At 36.5% G+C, this 24039-nt stretch overlaps 1 protein-coding gene across 3 annotated transcripts; it reads left to right on the plus strand.

The window, feature by feature from the left end:
- The first annotated feature begins 1997 nt into the window (after positions 1-1997).
- On the plus strand, positions 1998-21324 carry LOC128206371 (C-type lectin domain family 17, member A-like). Of its 3 annotated transcripts, XM_052908765.1 has the most exons (8): positions 1998-2056; positions 2615-2897; positions 3515-3609; positions 3803-3893; positions 5353-5439; positions 17710-17768; positions 18706-18810; positions 19481-21324. In XM_052908765.1, the coding sequence occupies exons 2-7, from the start codon at positions 2735-2737 to the stop codon at positions 18766-18768; spliced, it is 558 nt and encodes a 185-aa protein (XP_052764725.1). In that variant the 5' UTR covers positions 1998-2056; positions 2615-2734; the 3' UTR covers positions 18769-18810; positions 19481-21324. The 3 variants fall into 3 exon arrangements, with proteins under 3 accessions (XP_052764725.1, XP_052764727.1, XP_052764726.1); XM_052908767.1 differs by lacking the exons at positions 1998-2056; positions 17710-17768; positions 18706-18810; positions 19481-21324 and adding an exon at positions 11666-12055 and having other exon boundaries at positions 2265-2897; XM_052908766.1 differs by lacking the exons at positions 1998-2056; positions 17710-17768; positions 18706-18810; positions 19481-21324 and adding an exon at positions 11747-12050 and having other exon boundaries at positions 2266-2897.
- The last annotated feature ends 2715 nt before the right edge of the window (positions 21325-24039 follow it).

Genomic DNA, 24039 nt, shown 5'->3' on the forward strand with positions numbered 1-24039 from the left:
TATAGACTTAAAACGATACAAGATCGATATGAAATTGCATACATGAATGACAAATTAACAGTCCACGAGCAAACTCGAAAGGAAAATTACATTTAAGCAACACCCTCTAGTACAGTCTTTTTTTCAAACTCTTCGTGGTTTATAAATGCTTTATTTACTTGATAAAACTTTATCTGTTTTTTGTTTTGTTTTGTTTTTTTCTCTTCTATTTTATCAGCTTGTTAACAATATATAAATGAATTTTTTCTGTACAACTCTCACCTCTTATATAAGCATTGCATGATAAACACCATATACTTTACATTACGTGTGTAAATTATGAATCATGTTGTGTTATGTTGAATATTTAATAATAATAAAAAATATATAAAAATATTAAATATATAATAATAATAATTATATAATTGTCTTATTTAAGAATAATTGTCACAATCAATTTATTATAATGTAACAAATCAATCTGAATTTCTTAATGAAGAAATATAAAATATAAAATGTAAAGTTCCTACCATATTTAAAGCAGACGACCAGACGTACGGCTCCGTGCTTTGAATATGAATCATTTAAACAAATATCAAATGACCTAATCATTCCTAGTCTATACATATTAAAACACAATTTACACGGTATGTTTTAGCATGTCTATTTTAAGTTGCTGTTAAACGATTAGTTTTACCTGCATTGCAATTACATGTAACAAAAAAGGAGAGGAGATCACTTTAAATTTTAAAAATATCTTCAGAATTGAAAAGGCTGGTCATTTAATCGTTAAGCATATGACTGTAGTATCCAAACAAATGTTTTAATCCAAACCCAATGAAATATATTATAACAACAATCAAAGGAATATAAAGAAAAACGCGATACTCACAATGTAAATAAACTATTCAATCATAATTTTAACAAAATACACGCACATTTAAAAAGCTAACAGTCATTTTACATATACATATATGAATCTGGTATATTATTACGTAATACATCAAACGATGTACCAAGAAACAATCTTTCCCCGTCAGTCACTGTGCGGTACCAAGAAAGATTTATTCTTAGACAGCAACCATGCGGTTAAGATGGAGTCGGCTCCGAAAGGATTAAAATGAGTGGCACTAATACAGTGGTAAATTCTATTGCAAAATCAAATATAACAATGGCTAATCTGACCAAAAATACCCTCCTTTTCGAAAAAAGGAATATAAACTTTCAGAAATTATTATTATTATTTTTTTAAGTATATTGTCTACCCATTGTGTGGTCGATGCTGAGGAGTAGCCAACGATGGGCATGATGATTGTATTTATGGATTGGAGACGAACCAACATCGGGATCATCTTGTGGTAATTACCAATCTATATACCCAGTATGAAGTCCCTGGGTCAACGAATTCTATAGTAAATGATTGTAAACAAAACGTGACGACTAGTCTGGCGATCGACAAATCATTTTTCACCTGAAGGTCACTGTGACCTTGACCTTCTTGCCTCAAATCAATAAGGGTGTTCAGATACGAATTGAATAATTCAGAAAATTCATAAAATAAGTAAGAAAAAAAGTTAGAAATAGTACGTAGAAATTACATGAAAAAATATGTTATTGCATTTTTTGAAAAATGCACTTTGTCATCATGTATGCGCACATTACATAAACAAAATGCACGCTCTGTAATGTAATTCATTCGCGTGTTTGAGGCGGCAATGGGCTTTTCCCCGATGTTGATAAAGTTATTACATTTTTTTCTCTTTTTATTTTCCTTTATTTGAAATACATTTTAAAAATTGCTTAACACATGCGCGTTATGAAAGATCATATCACATTGTTTATGCTGGTAGTATTGCTATGATAATCTAATTATACAAATAGTTTACACTATGATGCGATAGAAAATATGAAAACAGTCAGTGACACAAAGCAAAATATTCACCATGACTTCAAGTGTAACACTTCCTGTTCTTCTTTAAAAGCATGGTAATGACGAATCTACGTTCAGTATCAAGTGGTTTAAGTGGATTTATACAAGTTAGTATTTGGAATATCATTTTTGGTCAGGATATATTTGGTAAGTTATTTATTGAACCCTTAACAATTGTATAAATGTAATAATTCTTTTTCATTAGGAATTTCATTGAAAATAATATGAGAAACAATATGTTTAAATGAAACAGTATCTGAGGATGTAATCCCTAACGTCTCAAGCTCAAACGCACCGGAAATTGAGTCACAGCCTAATTTCTTCCTACTATGACTATTTTGAAGCTAGTTAATATAGCGCTTAGGTCAAGAGGGGTATAGACTAAGGCCAACAACATACAGTGGTTTATTCCTAAATCAAACTCTTGACATGTTGCAACCTTTGATGGGTTTCCCATCCCATGAGTGGTAATGTCGAATATAATATTGACCGTGATATCTTTGGATAATTCGCCCTTGGTGCCATGATCGTACAAGGCATCATAATATGCAGTGTTGTTAAACAACGACAGGGGGATAATGTCGCGATATCACATGCGGGAAGATTTTTCGCTTCGTCTGAAGACGCTCCATAGATACGATACACCATAACTTCGTCACAAGTTGAATCGATCTTTTAATACTTGTCGATTTGAAATCTTTTCAGCATAGTTAAAATAAAACGGAAACAGGTTCGGCATTTTCAGATGTTAGCAAAGAAAACATTATATTGAATGTGTTTCAAAAAACTGTAACTAATCATATCGGAATTCAAAGACTCAAGCAAATGGGTGTAAAGATGGAAGCTGGACTTTTGTTTCTGGCTGGTTGTGTGCTGGGTCAGGTTTGCTGTCTAGAGGAGCCAACGTGTTCATCCCGATGCGAGTTTGAGGCCAGGATATCGAGGCAGCTTGCAGAAATACAGCATAATTTGTCCTCCATCCGTCAAGGTTAGCATGGTTAACATACTTATGGTACTAGTATGAGGCCGGGAAATCGATGTACTTGCAGAAATACAGCACCATTTGTCTTCCATCCGATTGCCCTATATCCGGCAAGGTAATTGCTTTTTACATACCAATGGTACTAGTTTGAGGCCAGAATATCGAGGTAACTGACATACAAGCTAGGTTTATCTCAATCCCGCAAGGTAATCATGGTCTATATACCTAGTACTAGTTTGGGGCCAGAAAGTCGAGATTGCAGACATACAGCAGCATTTGTTCTCCATCTGGCAAGGTAAGGTACGTGTTTGATGCAAGAGTGTCAAGCTTAAACACAAAAAAAACGACAGCGTTTGTCTATAATCTTGACACATAATCATGTTTGATATGCTTATGGTACACATTTGAGGCTAGGATGTCGAACTAAAATAAAACACCAGAATCTGTCCTTTAGTATATACGGCAAGGTAATCTTGCTGAGTATAGTTCGTAAATAACTCATCACACAAACAAAGATCATTCCACTCAAATTGTAGTTATTAGACGATGGATATTTATTTCATCAATTGAATATTAAACGGCTAATAATTTTGGGTTAAGATAATTATTTAATTTCAATCCAGAACGCGGGACGGCCTGCCGAGATGGGTGGGTACCATTTCATGGCTCCTGCTATCTGTTTGCCGACTCTGACTTTGTCGACTTCCTCGGTGCAGAGGTACGATGGATCAGTTAAATCTTGTTTTCCCTTATATGGATCTGATTAACATTCAGATATTTTACTTTAAAGGTTAACATTAGTCAGTATGTTACGCTGTTAGTTTACATTTGTTTTTTTATCTTTCGATCAGGCTAGTTCGATAAGTTAAGATTGTGTATTTCATACATTTATGACTCTATTTCTCATTAAGCATCACTGTCGTCGATATGGAGCCCACCTGATCCATGTGAATACGGAGGCGGAAAACATGTTTATTAAAGCCGAGCTATCTAAGCTCCATCATAAGTGTTTCATCCTACTTACGCCATAGTCATCATGAGTATAACCTTTATTCCAGCCAATGAAATCGCCTATCCGCCTTCTTATTTGTTACAAATTTAATTTTATTTTAAAATTGAACAGATATAACGACATAGTTTGATTCCGCGCATGATAAAACACCTCTTATTAACCTTTTTTGTTTGTTTAGAAACGTCTGCATAGTTTTCTCTAATAAGCTTGTTTACAGAGTATCATCACATTTAATGCACATATTTTTTCAGCTTATGTTTTTTAAACTGATAAAGGGGCATATTCGTCTTTGACAAGTTAATTTGTTTATATTTAGGAATACAATAATAAAAGGACTTGATAGTTTTTCATACCACAAATATCTACTAGCAAAAACTTCAGACAGAAATGATTACTTAATTCAAAGCATCTTCTAACTCAACACTTCTTCCATTTCTTATTCTCTAAAATATATAAAAATATCTTAACTGATCACTTTTATATGATATTTTTTAAAGAAAAGTTGTAAAATTGATAACATGAAAAAAGCCGACAATGCCCAACTAAAGTAAAACAAATGAAGCGATAAAATATTCAGGGTCAAGATCGTTATGGATGCTTCGGTTGTTGAATATTTCGGCGCTATATGTGTTACGCCTATCACTTGTATTTGTTATAAAAGAGTCAGTATGTTCCTTTTCTTTTTGCAGAAGACTTAAAAAGAGAGGACACAAATATGACTTCTTTATTTTCGGTATCCAACTTTGTTTAAATGTGTATATGTTGAATATATCATAAAAGATTCATTAATTTGTTGAAATGACCGGCCTATACATCGAGGTTGTGAGAATCAACGTGGCGTGTTGCTTTATTACATATTAAGCGTTACAAAATCTTACTCATTTAAATCGTTCTAATTTTAGTAGAGAAAGCAGTTCGTTTTAATCAGCCTAGCATGTATTTAAGTTTTAAATCTAGGTCAATGCTAATAGTGGTTTGACACAACAGAGATTTCATCCAACCTTAATATTATGCAGCAAGGGATCACTGTGCGATTCAGTGCAGTTCGGGTCGTTGCAGTATGCTGCAGTGCAGTTCAGGACGGTGAACCACCGCGCAGTGCGGTGCAGTACAGTTTAGGGCGGTGAACCACGGCGCAGTGCGGTGCATTGCAGTTCATAGCGGTGAACCACCACGCAGTCCGGTGCAGTGCAGTTCAGGGCGGTGAACCATGACGCAGTGCGGTGCAGTGCAGTTCGGGGCGTTGCAGTATGGGCATTGCAGTTCAGGGCAGTGAACCACGACGCAGTGCGGTGCAGTTCAGTTTAGGGAGTTGCAGAATGGTGCAGTTCAGCCTGGAATAGTGCACTGTACCTGTTTATTGATGAATTTTTGTAACAGATATATTGTGTCTTGCCCTTTATAAAAGCATGTCATACGTGTTTATACTATAATATATTCTCATTTCAGCCAAACAGTGGTGGTTAGGGATTCAGGATTCGGAGTTGGAGGCTGTATGGAAATTCTATGGGTATGACTCTGTTGCAACGTTCACAGGTAATAATCAAATGAGATTTACAAATTAAGTTACACCCTGTTCATTGAGATCTAGAACTTTGTTTCATTATATATGACATAAACCTTAATAAGAAGGCGAGGCTTTGACAAAATTTAGAATTTAGAATTGCTACGTAGACCATATCGAATTGTATTATTATTTTGACTTTAAATGAATTTCTGCGTCATTTCAATATAAATGTCAGGGTGGAATGGCGTCATGTAATGGTTATCGTTCTATTATTTTTTAAGAGAACTACGACAAGTTCTCGCCACATTGACACCATACTGCTCTGTACGACCTTATACAAATCATTTCCATGTATTAATGTATACATGTTCATAGGACTTTACATACATACTTAATTTAGAAGCTTTAATTTAAAGAAGCTTTACAATTACTGCAGATTTTGTCCAACAAAATCTGATTGAATTTAAAGTGGTCCTTAAAGGGACTGTACACCAGATTGGCACCAAAAAACTTTTTTTTCTGTAACGAATCTCAGGACAATTATCTAATAGAATGTGTAACGCGTTGATATCATAATTATAAAAAAGTACCAAAATGTAAAAAATTGTGTCGGAGACCGGGTTCGAACCCGTGTCGCCAAAATTGCAGTCCAGCGTCGTTTCCACTGAGCCACGGCGGCTTACACTCATTGAGTGACATATTAAAGCTATACACAAACCTCGGTAATATCACATGATAACACCGACTAGCGAATCACGCATAAGGAATGACTTATACTGGTAGACATACCAAGAAATATTTTTAATGGAAAAATACGAAGTAACTGCTAACTTTAAATAAATGTGGTAACTCAGTTAGTAAGTTGCAATGCATTGTACACGTCGATGCCAAGTTTATGTCAATTTTCGACAATTTTCTTCTTTTTGCTATTTTATCATCAGTACAATCAAGTAATTGTCTAGTGGCGTTAAAATGACATAACACATTAAATGACATACAATGTACATATACAATAAGCAAACATGTACAAAGCAGTTTACATCAATCTCCTACCAAGTCTGAGGGACTGAACTCCTCACTCTCAATCACACATCTCTCAGGTGAATGCAGTTCATGCTGGTTATAACTGAAAACCCAAAACCATAAATGCAATATTAAATGTAAAGAACCATTAGCAGATAATGCTATATTGAAACCAATCCTCAAAAGTCTAATACCACGAAAATACATAATTCAGCCTGACAAATCTACCAAATGCATGATTATATTTCCAACACATTGCAAACACAAATAGAATAGTTCAAAGATCAAATGCAACCAATACTGACTATAATAGTTTTCCTTCACTTCGACCAGATTAAATTAAAAGCTTCCAGAATTTCTCAAACGTTTTCAACAATGGAGGGAAAAGCTTTGCAATAATGATAATTACAGTCACCTGACCAATTTCAAAGAATTCACTCAACCATATAGCATATCATGGTCTAAGGGAAACAATTACCAATAAGTGGTAAAAAAGTAAAATCAATATGCATGAATTGTCTCCCTTAAACTCTCATAATTTCAACTGGGCTACATACTTTCCTTCTCCGAAAAATGACGTCCCGCCATTCACTCTAGGCTCGTCGTTCGGTCTAACAACCACTACTACTTTAGCAATAACACTACTTAAGTGGTCTAAAATACTTAATCAACCCTATAAACGTACTTATCTAAATTACAGCAAGTTCAAATCTACCAGAAATCAACCAGTATTTCATTTTTACCAAAAAATGCATCCCTATAGCTAATAAATTTAACCCAACCATTTAAATGTTAGTCTTACATCTCCCCTCCTTCAAAATTGCGTCATCGCAATCTTATCTGCATGTCAACAGTTTGTTTCACTCATGAATTAACCAAGATTTTGATAAAAACATGTATCAATAAAACATAAAATTGGTTCAATAGCTCTATTAATCTCATTTTAATCTACTTCGTCAGAGACTCTATCACCTTCTGTCTCAAAATCAAATCCAAGTTTCTCAATGCTCGTGACTGTGCAGGAATTCCAAGAGCTTCAATCCTTGAATCAGGTTGTCTCTGAACCATTTGGTTCATCTGGTAATCTCTGTACCTATCTGGTGGTCTTCTCTGTCTCTCTGACCTTCATATTACTGGCTCCTCTGCAATTTCTTTTCTCTCATCAACTTCATCTATCTGACCTTCTACTATTGATCTAAAGTGTCTCTTGTAGCATTTCTGTCTACTTCTACCTGTTCTATCACATCTTTCTTTCTAGTGATATCATCACTTTCTTCTCTTTCTTCATCTGTACGGTCTGTACTCCATCTAGTATCCTCAGTGTTCCTGTCTCCAACTGTAGTTCCTGCCTTGTCATCTTTAACTAACTTTGGTGTTGACTCCTCAAATTCGTCTGAGCGGGCTGTTCCCTTTCAATTCCAACATCATCTGTATGTTTGTCAACAATATTATCTCTATCTCTTCTATCCTCTATTTCAATTCCTCTTGTGTCGGTACCTGTTTTAACTTCACTTGCTCCTCTGGGATTGTAGGCGTCCCCACTTCGGTGTGTCATGTCTACACACTCATATCCCTCTTCACTTTCACTATCTGTTTCATCTGCGACGTCGCTGTTATTCTTATCTTTATTTTCTACTTTATTCTTATCAGTTTCTGCTTCAGTTCTACCTTCTGTAGAGGTCTGGTTTCCTTGTACTTCTACTACCTTCTCACCTAGATCTTCTTGTTCCACTTCATCATCAGTGTCATCCTGGCAATTTACCGGGTGTAAATGAGTTATGTGGAGTGTCCTTGTTATCCCTGACATTCTATTCTTGACCTTGAACACTGGTATTTACTTCTCGGTTGACTTACTACTTCATACACTTCCTCTTCAAATTTATCATCTATTTTGTGTTTTCCGTCAAACGCCAGCTTCTTAACCAAGACTCTGTCTCCTACTTCTATCCTAACAGCCTTGACCTTCTTGTCATATCCCGCTTTCTGCTTCGCTTTGGACTTCCTTGTCTGTTCTTCTACTATCTCTTGTGTCTTTTTCATCCGTTTCTTTAAATCTTCTATGTAATCTCTAGCGGCTGGATTTTTGATGTTATCTCTTGGCTGTATATCAAACACTCTATCTATCGATAGATGTGGATTTTGTCCAAACATGAGCTCATAAGGTGTTATATTCGTCGTTTCATGAGGAGTACAATTATAAGCAAACACCAATGGTGCTACGTATTTCTTCCAGTACTGCTTTTGTTTTGGCTCTAATGTCCCTAACATATCAAGGAGAGTCCTATTCATCCTTTCTGTTTGCCCATTTCCCATCGGATGATATGGGGTTGTTTTTGACTTCTTCATGTTTGTTAATTGGCATAACTCTTGTATCATATCAGACTCAAAATTCGCGCCTTGATCAGAATGTAAGATGGATGGTACACCGTTATGTACTATGAAGTTGTTGAAAAGGGCTTCTGCGGTTGTTTTAGCTGTTTTGTTTCTTGTAGGTATTGCTTGTGCGAATTTGGTGAAATGGTCAGTTATTACTAAAATGTTCGAAATGTTGCCTTTGCATGGCCCCAGAGTGAAATACTGTGAAATCATTAATGTTCGTGGGGCATTAATGTTCGTGGTTTTCGTGGGTTGGGTGATCCACGAATTCAAGATCCCACGAAATATAAACCCTTTATTCACTTTTTCAATTGCCTTGTTACGTACACACTCTAGTATATAATTTACAGAGGTCGCAGTATACAGTGTTAAAACCTGTCTCACTGTATAACTTACGATCATTATTCTGTTAGTATATTATAACTGCCTTTAACAAATAATGATCCAAATTAATTAAATGTGTTTTATGCATCAAATGACAGTTATAAGCACGTGTTTAAATGTGTGCTGTTAATGAAAATCTCCAAGTTTACAAGATGTGCGTGATGAGTGTCTGTACTCGATTTTTTTATTAAATGAAATAATTAATCGATTACTAGTACATTGAAGGTTACTAAGCACCGAACGTGACAATATACGCACCTTTTCGGTGTTTTCACAGTTTGCAAAATTCTTAATTGGCATTCAATGGCTTCCCCTATCTGTATTTATGATCAGGGTACATCTTCTTTTATAACCTTTATTCCCAATTAAATCGATAAGTGACATGGGTATATGCACTAATTGGCATGTCGTACCACATTAGTGAGTGTCATAAACCGAGTGACGAAGAAGACGGAAATCACGGGCCAGCGCGTGGATATTATGCAGACGATCTAGGACGATCGCATCTTATTTTTTTTTCAAAAATGAAAATCCACGAATTCAAGTACCCACGAAATTGTTTTTTTTCGGGAAACCACGAAATTTCATGCCCACGAACATTAATGATTTCACAGTAGTCAATACAGACTCTCTCAAGTAGATATGCTGACGTCATGTTGACTAATTGCGCTCTGGTGTTGGTCGGGGTCTTTCTCCGAAGACATCTGTTGCAATTGTTGATCCAGCTATCAACAGCTTGTGCCATTCCCGGCCAACAGAACCTCTCCTCACCAATACGTTTGTACATCACACCCCTCTTCATCATCAGATTCTTTTAATGTCTTCTCATTACTATGTCGTCTCTTCCACATATTATCTTGAATAATCTCTGGTCGCTCTTTTCCATTTCTCAATCATTGGATTCTTTCTCTGGCTTCTTCTTACTTCTCTCAATTCCTTCTGCGCTAGCGTCTGTCCTGGTTCTTCTAAAGTCTCTACTAAGTTGATGTTCATGGTTGGTATAGTCTTTATTGTTACTATCTGGTTTGTGCTATTACACATGGCCTTTACTGTATCGTCATCTAGTGTCTTCTCTTTATTGCCCCTTTCTGGATATTTACTTAAGCTATCAGCATCAGCGTTTTTCAATCCTGCCCTATAATGTATGGTAAAGTTGTAATTCCATAATGCCGTTGCCCATCTGTGGCCTGTTGCATCTAGTTTGGCTGTCGTGAAAATATACGTCAGAGGGTTATTGTCCGTGTATACTTCAAACTTGATAATTTTCAAATAATCTGAAAACTTCTCTGTGATTGCCCATTTTAATGCCAAATATTCAAGTTTATGCGCTGGGTAGTTGCGTTCGCTTTTGGATAATGATCTGCTGGCAAAGGCTATCACGCGCTTCTGTTCGTCCTGTGTCTGGTGTAGTACTGCTCCCAGGGCTCTAGTACTTGCATCAGTGTGTATTTCGAATGGTTTGGTAAAATCCGGATATTCTAAGATTGGTAGGCCTGTTAGTAGTTTCTTAAGGTCTTCAAATATATTCTGTTCTTTCACTGTCCGTATCCAGTCTTTGGTTGGCTTCTTGTGTTTTCCCTTCTTGGTCGGCGTTCCAGGAAGTAAGTCCTATAATGGTCCTGTGACCTTTGAAAAGTCCTTTATGAACCTACGGTAATATCCCGCGAACGCTAGCTCTAACCTGAGCCCGTCGCTGTTCTTAGGAGTCGGCCAGTTTTTCACCTTTTCAATCTTTGCTGGATCGGTTTCAACCCCTTCTCTACTCACTACATGGCCTAGAAAATGGACTTTTTGTTGTATAAAGAAGCATTTTTCAGGTGATAACTTAAAATTACATACAAGGTAAATGACGCAGATGCTCATATTTAATCGTCCTAAACATTCATCCATCAGTCTCTGGTAGGTAGCAGGTGAATTTGATAAACCAAATGGCATTTTAACGTATTCAACGAATCCAAGGGGTCCTACTCACGGAAGCCCAAACGACCACACAAACGATCACACAGCGTGACGGGCTTCGCAGTACACGTTCCGACGTCAATCGATGTTAACATCCATTGAAACTGGCATAACCGGCGATCACACAGCGTCACCTTATAGTCATGTTGAAATGCGTAAAGAAAGCAGATAATAAAACACAATATGTTTAAAAGTTTGTTTACTTGACGCGCAAACACTAACCTTCTTTCTTTAAAACTTGTTCCAGACACATGACAAACTCGTTCTGGACTTTTCGTTCAGACCACACATCTACAACAGCACAGCAGCAATATAACGCATGCTTCTCCCAATCTTAAATATTCCAAGATCATCACACATTATATGATAAAGCATTTAATGCATACATCGTTGCACATAGGACTAAGAATAATTGTATTAGCCAAATATAATCCATTTACCATGTATTATCAAATTACATTGCCCGTATCAAAATCCGCCTGCCTTATCAGTGAGTTTGTGTGTAACTTTCAGGCTCCTGTTCAGAGTGTCCTCGGTCGATCCCGCTTTGTTTAGAATAATTATCTTTTTATTTGATAATTATGACTTTGTCAGAAAACAGTCTCACTTACCAAGCTGTGTATGTTCAATGGGCGCTGATGACATAACCACACTATCGCAACAGACCCATGGCACGTGTAGCTTGTAACGAACTGGTTTGGAGTGGCTTTCGTCTTAAGAGGACAAACAGTGAACTCTTCAAAGTAAATCACCTAGTAAGCATGTTCACACTATTATAAATACTTGTATGCCTTGATTGATTCCCGAGTGTAAAGTCCAGAATTATTGATCAGTTAGTTATAAATGTCTCGATAAAAACATAAGGTTGTTTGAATATTTTGTTATCCCAGCTTTTGTTGCAATGCTGTATGGATCGGGGAGCATAATTTCGCCAACAAATAACTTTTCAAGTTACACTTTCGATGTAATAAACTTGATATTTGTTTTGATATCGTTACCGGTTTCATACTTGTTTCCTCCATGTTTGTTTGCAAACCAGTCGACTGCGCATACGCAAATAAGCAGAATGTGAACAATCAAATTCAATAATAATCTAAATTTGGGTAGTATTTTTTGTATATGTATCATAATGAATACAATCCAAATATCATTCGTTCTTAAAATTAATTTTATAATATTGTATTATATACCATTTTCTGTTGATTTGAGATAGTAGCATTCAATTCGTCTGCACAAGTGTGGCGTTAAGAACAAGATACCGGTAGTAAGTTGTTTAACGTTTGTTTAACACAACGTTTGTGAATCAATCGCATTTGACATTGGATCAATTTACTTATACTAAAAAGAGCATTTTGCAAATCTGAAAATGATTCTGACAAAATGACGGTTTCATCAGGATATAAAAATGCAAACAAAAAAAACGAACATCATAATCATGTTTTGACACAATTCTACCATTTACGTTATTACTATTTCAAAAAAACACTATGCAACTCATTTACAAAAAGTGAAAATAGCAGCGGTGATAAACTTCCCGCTTGCCTTACAGCTATAGCACATTTAAAATATTTCGACTTTTTACCATTTACACAAACCTTGCTCTTTGCATTTTCGTTCATATTTCTAACATTTTGTAAGAACTTACCTTCTATGCATGTTTTGTCCAATTTGAGCCACAACTAACTTCAATTTATAGTATCAGATGCACCTTTAGGCCACACCAAATTAATGTTTAGTTGCTCGGATTTTTGCCCCAAAAAATTGGAGCGAGCGAGCGAAAAAACAATAAAAAAATTTTTTTGTCAGTTTTCATAAAAACCGAAGCGAGCGAAGAGCGAAAAATATATTTTTCCTTATATTCAATATAAATAAGAAAGATTGTTCAAAGTAATTGCCCTTAAACCCATTTTAATGCCATCTTGAACTGAACCTCTAATGGACATTGGGAAAATGTCGGAATACATACTATTTATTCATCCGTGTTTAGTACAAACATTATATGGATAAATCTAATTTCTTATATAATTTAAACGTACTTTAATATGACATTCATTCATAATAATAAATAACCCTGCTTTTAGTTAAAAGTTTGAAACGACTTATATAAATCTACCTGAATCAGTAATAATATGCAACTGTATTTAGACATAACTTAGGATTGATTTTGGATTTGTAAAAAATGATCACTTACACAATGGTATCATCAAACATCAGACTCCATATAACATAGACTAAATTTTGTTTTTATTATCACAGGAAATGCAATGACATGTGCTTATTAAAACAAAAAGAATAAGGGTATTTTTCAGAGTACTTTTTTTGGTTATTTAGATGTTTTTATGCACCAGCCAATTGTATATCCCCCCCCCCCAAGTCCGGAAAAGCGGGGACTTTGACTTCTGGTCTCTCAAAACCCGGGTAAAATACCCGACCTGCAGGGACACACTGCTGGTAAAATCCCTGCCAAATGGCCCCGGAACCCTGAATACCTATGTGAGGCCCATTCCCGACAATTTTCAATATGAAGACAAAACCACATTCACTAGGCACTGCAGGGCCACCTGAAAGGTAAAAACACAGCCCATTGCCTCTGCTGTCCCCGGTTTACCCCTTGAACAAGGGCGAGGGGTGGGTGGGGCAGTGGTTACAATTGACAAGCGCATTACAATCCCGGATTATGTTGCAAATAAAAACAAAATATAAGGTGATAAACTTGGACTTACTTATGTCTTATGAGGTATATCCAGACCAGTGTTTATATCGCTATTTGTGAAAAGATATTTGTTCAAAACTGTTGCTTTGTCAGAATTTGATCAAAAATGAGCTTGATACAATCATCAATTTGGACCAAACAATGACTCATGTTCCAGGTAAGTTGACCTGTGACATCTTCAACATCGTCGTAACGAGGTAAAATGTTGGTCCCTTGTATTATGACTTGAACAAAATAGTACTAGGTTGATCATTCCGATTTCTATTCAAAACGAGTCACTAATTACGCAATATAATCGCTACCAGTCTCAGATACACATGCTTTATTGCATAATGGTTGCTTTAAATAATGATCCTTTAGAGTATGAGACGATCAACAATGACTTCAAGCATGCTCAAAACATATTTATTGTCAAAAATAAGATTTAATTTCCAAACTTCGAGTCACATTGTTTCTACCGGAAGCGGCCATTTTGATTGAATTTATTGAACCCATGCTAAACCGATCGATATACAGTATAAAAACACTACGCATCGGTAACTTCCCTTTACAAAAACACCAAAACTAGCGTAGAAAAATTATATGTGATTATGTTTAGCCTTTTAATAAATTATTACCTAAAAAAAATCTGCTTGGCGATCAAAATGGAGGTGCGGGCGCACAAAAAAAATAAAATGTTTTTTTTTACATATTCAAAAAATAGGAGCGGTAAATCCGCGGAACAAAATATCAATTTGGTGTGGCCTTAAGATCTTTAAATGCACAAAAAACTTTCACTTTGAATTATGAATAATATCTATAAGCATATTAAGAACAAACATGTTGTCTACTGCTGAATATCCTTGTCTAAAGCCAGATTGAAAATCACAAAACAAATCATATTTCTTTACATATTTCTGAAGTCAGTTATTCAATATTATAGTAAATAAATTACAAAGCAATTCAGTAAAGTAATTGGCCTGAAGTTAGCTGGGTCAGGCATATCTACTTTATTCTTATAAACTGGATTTATAACACCAACAGTCCAGGTTTGTTGTCCGAAACCTTTATCAAAAATGATATTAAAAAGTTTAACATTAACATATTTATGGACTTGGATGCATATATAATATGATCATTTAAATCATATCTTCGCCACTAGCCTTATTATTCTTCAAATGTTTAATTGCTTCTTTAACTCATTTCCGTCAATGATTGGAACAGAACAGAGCATAATTTATTTGATTTAAACCATTACGGTTTCTCATCATAAAGATATACAAAACAGATAAAAGCAAATGTTTAACAATAAGCAATACACGAGTATGATTTGCTACATATTAACAAAGTGATACTTAAATATTAAGCAGTGCATGAGCTCATAAAGATAAAAATAAGAGAACAAATTATAATTTTTCATCACATCATGAATATATTATGCAAAGAAAAAGGATCATACAGTGTTGTTTAATATGTTATTACTACTTCTATATGAATCCCTTATATGGGTGGCAAGATTATTAAGTTCGTTTCTTCTTTTAGAATTTAGCAGTGAAACCATTTTGAAAACACTTGGATTTCTCCAATAAAACGTTTTAATGATGGGGTTATCCGTTTTGTCGTCATTAAGATACTGAACAAATTAACACGCCACTGAACGGGCGATCACCCGCCCTTGTACTGAACAAATAAACATGCCACTGAACGGGCGATCACCAGCCCCAGTGCTGAACAAATTAACACGCCGCTGAACTTGCGATCATCCGCCCTTGTACTAAACAAAATAATGTGAACGGGCGATCACCAGCCCAAGTACTGAACAAATTAACACGCCAATGAACGGGCGATCACCAGCTTCAGTACTGAACAAAATAACATGCCACTGAAAGGGCGATCACCTGTCCTGTACTGAACAAATTAACATGCCGCTGAATTGGTGATCACCAGCCCCAGTACTGAACAAATTAACACGTCACTGAACGGGCGATCACCAGCCCCTGTACTGAACAAATTACCACGCCACTGAACGGTCGATCACCAGCCCCTGTACTTAACAAATTAACACGCGACTAAACGGCCGATCACCAGCCCCAGTACTGAGCAAATTAACACGCCACTGAACGGGCGATCACCAGCCCCAGTACTGAAAAAATAAACACGCCGCTGAACGGGCGATTACCAGCCCCATTACTGAGCAAATTAACACGCCACTGAACGGGCGATCATCAGCCCCAGTACTGAGCAAATTAACACGCACATGAACGGGCGATCACCAGCCCCAGTACTGAGCAAATTAGCACGCCACTAAACAGGCGAACACCCGCCTTTGTACTGAACAAATTAACACGCCGCTGAACTGGCGATCACCAGCCCCAGTACTGAGCAAATTAACACGCCACTGAACGGACGATCACTTGCCCCAGTACTGAACAAATTAACACGCCGCTGAACGGACGATCAACAGCCCTAGTACTGAGCAAACTAACACGCCACTGAACGGGCGATCACCCGCCCTTGTACTGAACAAATTAACATGCCGCTGAACGGGCGATCAACTGCTTCAGTACTGAGCAAATTAACACGCCACTGAACGGGCGATCACCCGCCCTTGTACTAAACAAATTAACACGCCAATAAACGGGTGATCATCAGCCCCAGTACTGAACAATCTAACACGCCACTGAATGGGCGATAACAAGCCCAAGAACTTAACAAATTAACATGCCACTAAACGGGCGATGAACAGCTTCAGAACTGAGCAAGTTTACACGCCACTGAACAGGCAATCACCCGCCCTTGTCAGGAGGCGGGTGCAGTTCACGTGTACACGTGCCCTCGGTCATGCATGCGGAGGATGTCACGTGGTACATGAAACAACTGAATGACTTTGGTGGACTTCCGTTTTCAATCGGTAAGACGTTCTTACTTTTTTATGCCTTTAATATCTTACTACATAAATATAATGTCTTATACGCGCACATAAATGATTTTCAATGTTGCATCCCATGTATAAATTATTTTTTGTCCATGCTTAAAAAACTTTATTTATTTTCGATAACGCTTAGACGTAAACTTAATTTTCCATTACTTGAAAAAAAATATTGATAATTAGGGGTAGAACAATGGGTTTCCAGTTCTCTGGATAATTGTTTTGAGAAAGTTTATTCCAATTTATTTCGATGTCAACGTGCACGATTGAGATTACAACAGACCTATGGTGGCCCCTTATTTAACAATAAACAGCGTTAGAGCGATATGCCATTTCTGGAACTGTCTTCATATTTGAAGTTTTATTGCACTTTCTACGTCGTTGATATCAATAGCATTTCGATAATATCGATTTGATTATTTGTCAGCGATCTTTGATATGTATTTAATAGTAGTATCGCTTGATTTATTTTAAAGATATTAATTGATGTTAGTATTTCTATCAGTAACATAATCATTTCGAATTTCGTCTTCATACTGATGTCAAGTCAAGTTTATTTCGTTATTTACGGCCACTGGCCCATACTACAAAACGTGTATACATTAATGTCAAACAAAAATAGCAATGGTCATTTTCATGACTATCTTTACAAAACTTCGCAGAGTCCTTTAAACGCTTAGTTATTGTGCATTATTGCATATATAATTTGCCATGTTTTTAACAATTTGTTATAAGTGTTGCATGACAGTTTGCTATAAAATACTTCCACCGCTGTGATATTGTCAAATTAAAAACATAGTATTGAATCATTTCGCTTGTATTCAAATAAAACACGAAACCCATCCTCAACTACATCTTTCCCTTTATCAAAAAAGAAACAAAGTATTTCTTCTCGTACAATTCCTAATGTAATGTATAGCGTGATTACAATTTCAGAAGATGCACCTGCGTATAATACCAGGCCATTGTTATGTCTTGCTATTCAAAAAAGAAAGGTAAGATTCATAGTGAAATCTTGGGTTTTATTATCTCTAAGGTATATAAACAAGCACAAATTCAGCATTTTTATTAAATATCATACTTTTTAATACAGTCTGACTGTTTTATGAAATAATACCTTGGTAAAGAACCAATTCTAGCAAATTAATTACTTAATCTACTATTAATTTGTATTTATTTGAATGCACATATTTAGTTTTAGGTTTATTCTCATACTGTTTCTGTATAAAGCAGTTTATATTTGCACTCTCACAGATTGACGTTTTGACAACTTTTTTTTTATTTTTTGTCTTGGAACGAGACAAAATTTTCAAAAAATCCCCCCAAAAATAATCATTTATGCATTTTCTTAAAACGTCATTAACGGTTTAAGCCATAATACATTAATTTTCGAAAGCAATATGAAAATCGGCATCTGATCATTTGTCAACAAACTTTCATCTTTGGTTTGCAAAAAAATTCTCTTTCCAAGACAAAAAAACAGTTGTAAAAAGGGTATATCTGTGAGAGTGCAGCTTTAATGTTCATTTCAATTCAAATAGTCTGAGAGTAATATTCAGGCAAGTGAGGTTAACTCAGCTTTACACACTATAAATGGTATGAGAAGGAAAACACGTTAAAAACGCCTTTCCGCTGTAACGTGAAATGTCAAAGCCACTCTGATAGATTAAATTATTTGAAAACGTTAACATCGAGTGGTGATACAAGTTGGATTGGTAGAGTCCACATGGAGAGGTGCAAGCGAAAAGGTTCTACAAGCTTCTTTAAAGAATGTCACTTATGAGCTTTTCGCTATCACCCCTTGATATGGACTCTTCCAATTAACTCTAGCACTCTATATTTAAAGCATGACTCATTTATATCAAATATTGTTTTAATAACAAGCTTCTGTTCAGTTACGTTTGTAATATCTTACGCTCCCTGTCATCACAGGCATTGGTGTTCACGAGACGTGCGGAGATTGGACGTCAGCAACAGAGACGGCGGTACTTCTAATGAGCAACGTACTTTCCGGAAATCAGACGTCACCGCTTATAGGTATAGCAACAATTAAAACATGTATTTGAACTTACATTAAATGCTAGCCTTACCATAACATGACGTCCTCCTTTTATGTAGTTTAAGTAATTCGTTTCACTATTTGAAACGAACTACATTTTATGTAAGCCGACTGTTTGCAATTAAACGAAATCTAAACTAAATATCGCCAGTCTTAACGTTTACAATAGTAAGTCTAGTAAGTCTCATTTCTTCAAGAAATTCGTAATATTAGAAATACAATGAAAACTACAGGGAAAAGCCCAGTAGCCGAAAATTCAAAATAAACCCTGTGTAGGGACACAAGGCAAGGGCCAAAAACTAGAGACACAAACATATTTACACCACATACACACATACAATTACTAAAACAATCTAACATCACATACACAAATATGATCACAGCCAACAAACCACACACCCATCAAAATTGCTGTACCTTGGAACGGTCAGCGAAACAGCGAAACAAGAGTGCACTGAAACCCGAGTCTACTTGGGGCTTAAACTAGTAAGCATGACCATAACCTCACTCTTGTTCCATCATTTATCAATGACAACTAAAAAATATATCTACCTCATCCAAGCATGCATCAAGCCAATAAAACACTATTAAAGAGTTTGATTGTGACTTTATAAAGATAAGTTGTCATCTAGATGCTTTTCATTTCAGCTGTCTTGGGTCCTGAAAGCAGAACGGATGCGGCGGCCGTCGCTCATGTCCTTGGTTCAGTCTCACCGGACGTTAGAGTTCTCCAACTACAGTTTTCCAGCCCAGCATTCGGTGGCGACGACTACCGGAAGGTCGAGAATGTGACCAGTCTAGTTCCTGACAATGATCTTCAAATTGAAGTAACATTGCCATGTTGGAACAGAGTTGTCGTTCTTTACATTAATACTTAATATATTATATGAAAAATCAGATTGAAGTATAAGTAACCCGCGAATGAAGCGCTCAGGTTTAAACGAAACTAAACTGTTATATCGTATATGTTACTCAAATATCGGGGTGTGTCATTAATTTAATTAACAGCCCATAACAGGCACAATTTCCCTGGCAGCGCGGTGACTTCACATGCGATTCAAGGCTTGTTAAATTGTTGCGCCTGACTTTTAAGGCAGTTGCCCTTTTTGAGAACAAAACGGCTTAACTGACGATAGAAACATGATATCCTATGTAATGAAACCAGTTTTCCGCTTAGCGTGTGCTATATTTCAACACAGACGTAGGACTGTAATTCTTACAGCAATTTGAAAAGTCGAATCTATTTTGTTTTTTGTTTTTTTATTGACGCGGCAGCAAAACATATCGTCACAATTCGCGTGGGTTTACCGCATTGATAAAATTAATTATTAAAATCAACTTATGGCTAAATGGAAATTGGCGATTATTTGCGCTACTAAATTGACAGTTGGCGGTTATTATCCGCTTAATGGAATTTTAGGTTGTCATGGAAGATTATATGTGAATCTGTACTGAGATCTCATTGGCGGAGGCAATAACCTGAACACTTACGGTCGTTCTGTATTGAAAGATGAGCAGGGATTGATCACAAAGTTCATTTTTAAGTTTCTTTACTACGTATATATTTTCTGAACAGTTGTAACAATGTAAAGGAAGCGGTGAATCATTTATTATAACCCATGAATCAATAATTATTAAAAACAATCAAAAACAGTACATATTACTTAAGATAAGTGATCTTCACCTTTCTAATAAAATAATGGTTTTCTTTAATTCTCCATAGTAAACCATTAAGACATTTGGTTAACGCAAATGACGATAGTAGCCTTGAAATTGTTAATTGTTAGTGTACGATGTTTATATGATATACGCAATACGTCCACGATTTCACTATCTGCGCAATCACAAGTGGAAGTAGACGGAGTCAACCGAAAGTACGAGTTGTACAATTTTCAAGCCAAGGCAACGCTTGTCAAGGTGTGTAGATTATAAACAAATACTTACAAACAATACAAATATAAGGATTTTTTAAATTTCTTGTTCTTTGTTAATTCAGAAATATGACGATAAAACAAAATCCAATAAACAACACTCATTCGTATAATACTTATATAATAGTTGTATGACCTGTCATATGTACCTCATGAATTACGCGCCAAGTGTATATAACTTAAACGCACACCTTTTTAAGGTCGGAGACTTCGCAAACGGTCGGTTAACTTTAAATACAAGCCTCATCCGTGACTACAACGGGGATATCGAGTTAATGTGGCCGCAGCTTCGGAAGGCAGTTTGTCCCTCTTGTGACGATTGTGATGAGTGTTACTCTATTTCCAATCTCCAATAACGCTATATTGTCGATGAAGGGGACGCGTATGTTGTTGGAATTAATCCCATTTTTAACTCAGACGGTGAAACCGGGTGTGGTGAGATTTCCCCGACAAACGCTTATACGGTTGCTGAGGCGATTCGGTTTGCTGTCAACCAGATCAATAAGAGCAGTTTGTACTTTTCACAGTTAAAGATCGGTGTGATTATGTTGTGTACATGCAATAACCCTGTAGTAGTGCAAAGAAAGATTTACGAATTAGTCAAAGATGGTGTGGTGTTAAGAGATGGTACCAGAGTTAACGTAAAGGACAAAATCATTGGATTTATTGGTGTGGTGGAAGTTCCATTAGTATTTCCGTGGCCGAGGTTCTTCCCCGTCTTAAATACGTACAAATCAGTTACGCATCAACTAGTCCCGCCCTCAGTGACAGAAGCAAATATCTATATTCCATGCGTACAGTAACACCCGACGATCCTCATGCTAAGGCAATGATCGCTTTGCTTCACAATCTCGGAGCGGACTATATACAAGTCGTTTTCAGCGCGGGGGCGTACTGAGAGGGTAATCGAAATAAAGTTATAAAGGAAGCCTTGGATTTCGCTATTTGTGTGTCACAGATCATCGAAGTCACGGAGCACAAGTACCATCTAGTATATCACCAGTTACTCAACGCTGCGAGCGCGACGACTGTCATTGTTTTCCTACGACCGCATATGGTGCATCCTCTGATGGTCGAACTGCAGAAGAAGATAAGGCCTGGAGATTTCATGTTTATTGGCTCCGAAGCGTGGGCAAGGAATGCCCAAGTCTTAGACGAAGACGATAAACAAATCATGCTTGGTTCATTTACTCTTGTTCTTGAAATCAGTCCCGACAGCCTGCTCGTGGACTACACGAAAGGTTTAGACCCACAACCACTTTAAGAAAACCCCTGGGTCACTTTCTACTTACAAGAGAATCTTGACTGCTACTTCAGCATAAGTTTTAGAAAGAATTACGCTAATGTATGCTGTATGACTTATCCCCTCAGCAAACCGAATTTCGTTCTGGACGCTTGGTCTACCTCGGCGTTTGTAGCAACTCGTGCCATGCTTATGGGGGCTCATCAACACCATATTAACACCTGTGGCACTATGTCTACGACGATGTGTGCACAGTTTAGTAGCTACCGAGGTAGGGTTAACAGATTATTATTTATAAATATAAATAAGTCACTGTGTGTACCGGCTAATTATTATAGTGCAATTATAGTTATATTTTAAATACCTTATAACACACCAGACCGATTATTTATGTTCAATGTTTACTTTGTTTCGGTATTTGGTAGCATATGTATAAATTATTTAAAAAAAAAACCTCGCTTTTATTTTCTAAAATCATGAAGAAATAGACAACCTTGTCAAGCGAATCCAGTCAATTGAGCGCAGTGGTTAGCGCACTCGCTTCTCACCTAGGCGACCCGGTTTCCATTCCCGGCTCGGGCGCATGTGAGTTTGGTTCGTGGTCACCAAGCCGGACAAGTGGGTTTTCTCCGGGTTCTCCGGTTTCCCCCACAACACAAGACCACACTCTCGCGTAAAATCGTGCCAACGAGAGTGATTAATATAATGTTGTAATAACTTGTTTCACAATCGTTGTAAAATAAATATGTTTAAACTAAAGTCAATTGAGCTTGACCTTGCGAGTAAGGGTGATAATGTGAAAGTGTTTACTGCTAATGGGGACGGCAACGTCGGGAACGGTATCTACAACGTCATTCAAGATGCAGGAGACTGGTCAAGATTAGAGTATAAAGAGGTCAGAACTCAATTATGTTAACCTTTTTGTTACTCTTTAAAATAATATTTACCAAGTTATAAAATTACGCATTTACTGCGTTTAGCTTTTATTTTGCTAAATTCGGAACATACCGCTTGATTAAAATATGGTTCTATGAAGCTTAACTTAAACCATTATTTCAAGAATCTTTTTTAAATGTTAGACTGTTTACAGAACGGTTGAACAACGCTCATGTATCACGGGAGGCTGTTTCCGTCTGTCCAAACATACAGACATGCGAAGGATGTAAGAGGGAAACTACTACAGTATCACCACAATCAGATGGGTGTGTACGCATATTGCTTAAAAGGGGGAAATATGTACGGATTGTCTCGTGGTGTTGTACTTATACATTATCGCCTTTAGGTTGAACCTATTAGGCGTGCAGATGAGCATTTTTGTCAAATTTGAGTGTAAACGTAATTAGTGCTGTCGGTGTAAGGCGTGTACTACATGTACGCCACCACAAGTAATGTTTGTACTCACAATTTCTGAATGCGTGTGTCGACTATAGGGCAAAAACATTTCCCTCTCAAATTTAAATGAGGTGTCTTTATTGACTGTTTGAATGTACAGATTACCGATAAACGGCCAGAGAGGCATAACTTTTTTAAATAAATAGATTCCATGGACATGTTGTCCATCAATGTATTTGATGTATAGTGTGATCGTCGAATACGATACTTCCATCCTATTGTAGTTTAACAGATCCTCTATTGTTATGGGAACAAATAATTATATTCAAACTATGCTTAGGCTATAACGCAATCACAATGGATGATTTAGACAGCTATTAAATAAGGCCATTTCTAAAAACATGTCATGTCTTCTATTTATACCTGATTTGCGGTTTGGCTAAACTGACAGTTTTTGGCGGTAAAACGTGTCAACATCTTACAATGCGGCGTAATTAAAATGATCCTTAAATAGAGAACTGAAATTAAAGCAGACATCTTCCTACGTCAAAGGGTATTCAAAGTTTAGGTCAAAGTTATTTTTTGATTCGTTCTTTACTTTTATACGTGTCTTGTTTATATATATAAGGGTCTTATGAGCACTGTGTTGGATTTCAGATCGTGGGCCACCTAGTAAAAACTATATGTTAACAGATCATATT

This window comes from Mya arenaria, chromosome 10 (assembly GCF_026914265.1).
Source record: "Mya arenaria isolate MELC-2E11 chromosome 10, ASM2691426v1".
NCBI lineage: Eukaryota > Metazoa > Mollusca > Bivalvia > Myida > Myidae > Mya > Mya arenaria.

Excerpts from the sequence above, each read along its gene's own strand:
- LOC128206371 (XM_052908765.1), top strand. The coding sequence starts at position 2,735 with ATGGGTGTAAAGATGGAAGCTGGACTTTTGTTTCTGGCTGGTTGTGTG. Across the intron at positions 3,610-3,802 it reads TCGACTTCCTCGGTGCAGAG|CATCACTGTCGTCGATATGG; the intron begins GTACGATGGATC and ends TTTCTCATTAAG. Across the intron at positions 3,894-5,352 it reads CGAGCTATCTAAGCTCCATC|CCAAACAGTGGTGGTTAGGG; the intron begins ATAAGTGTTTCA and ends TTCTCATTTCAG.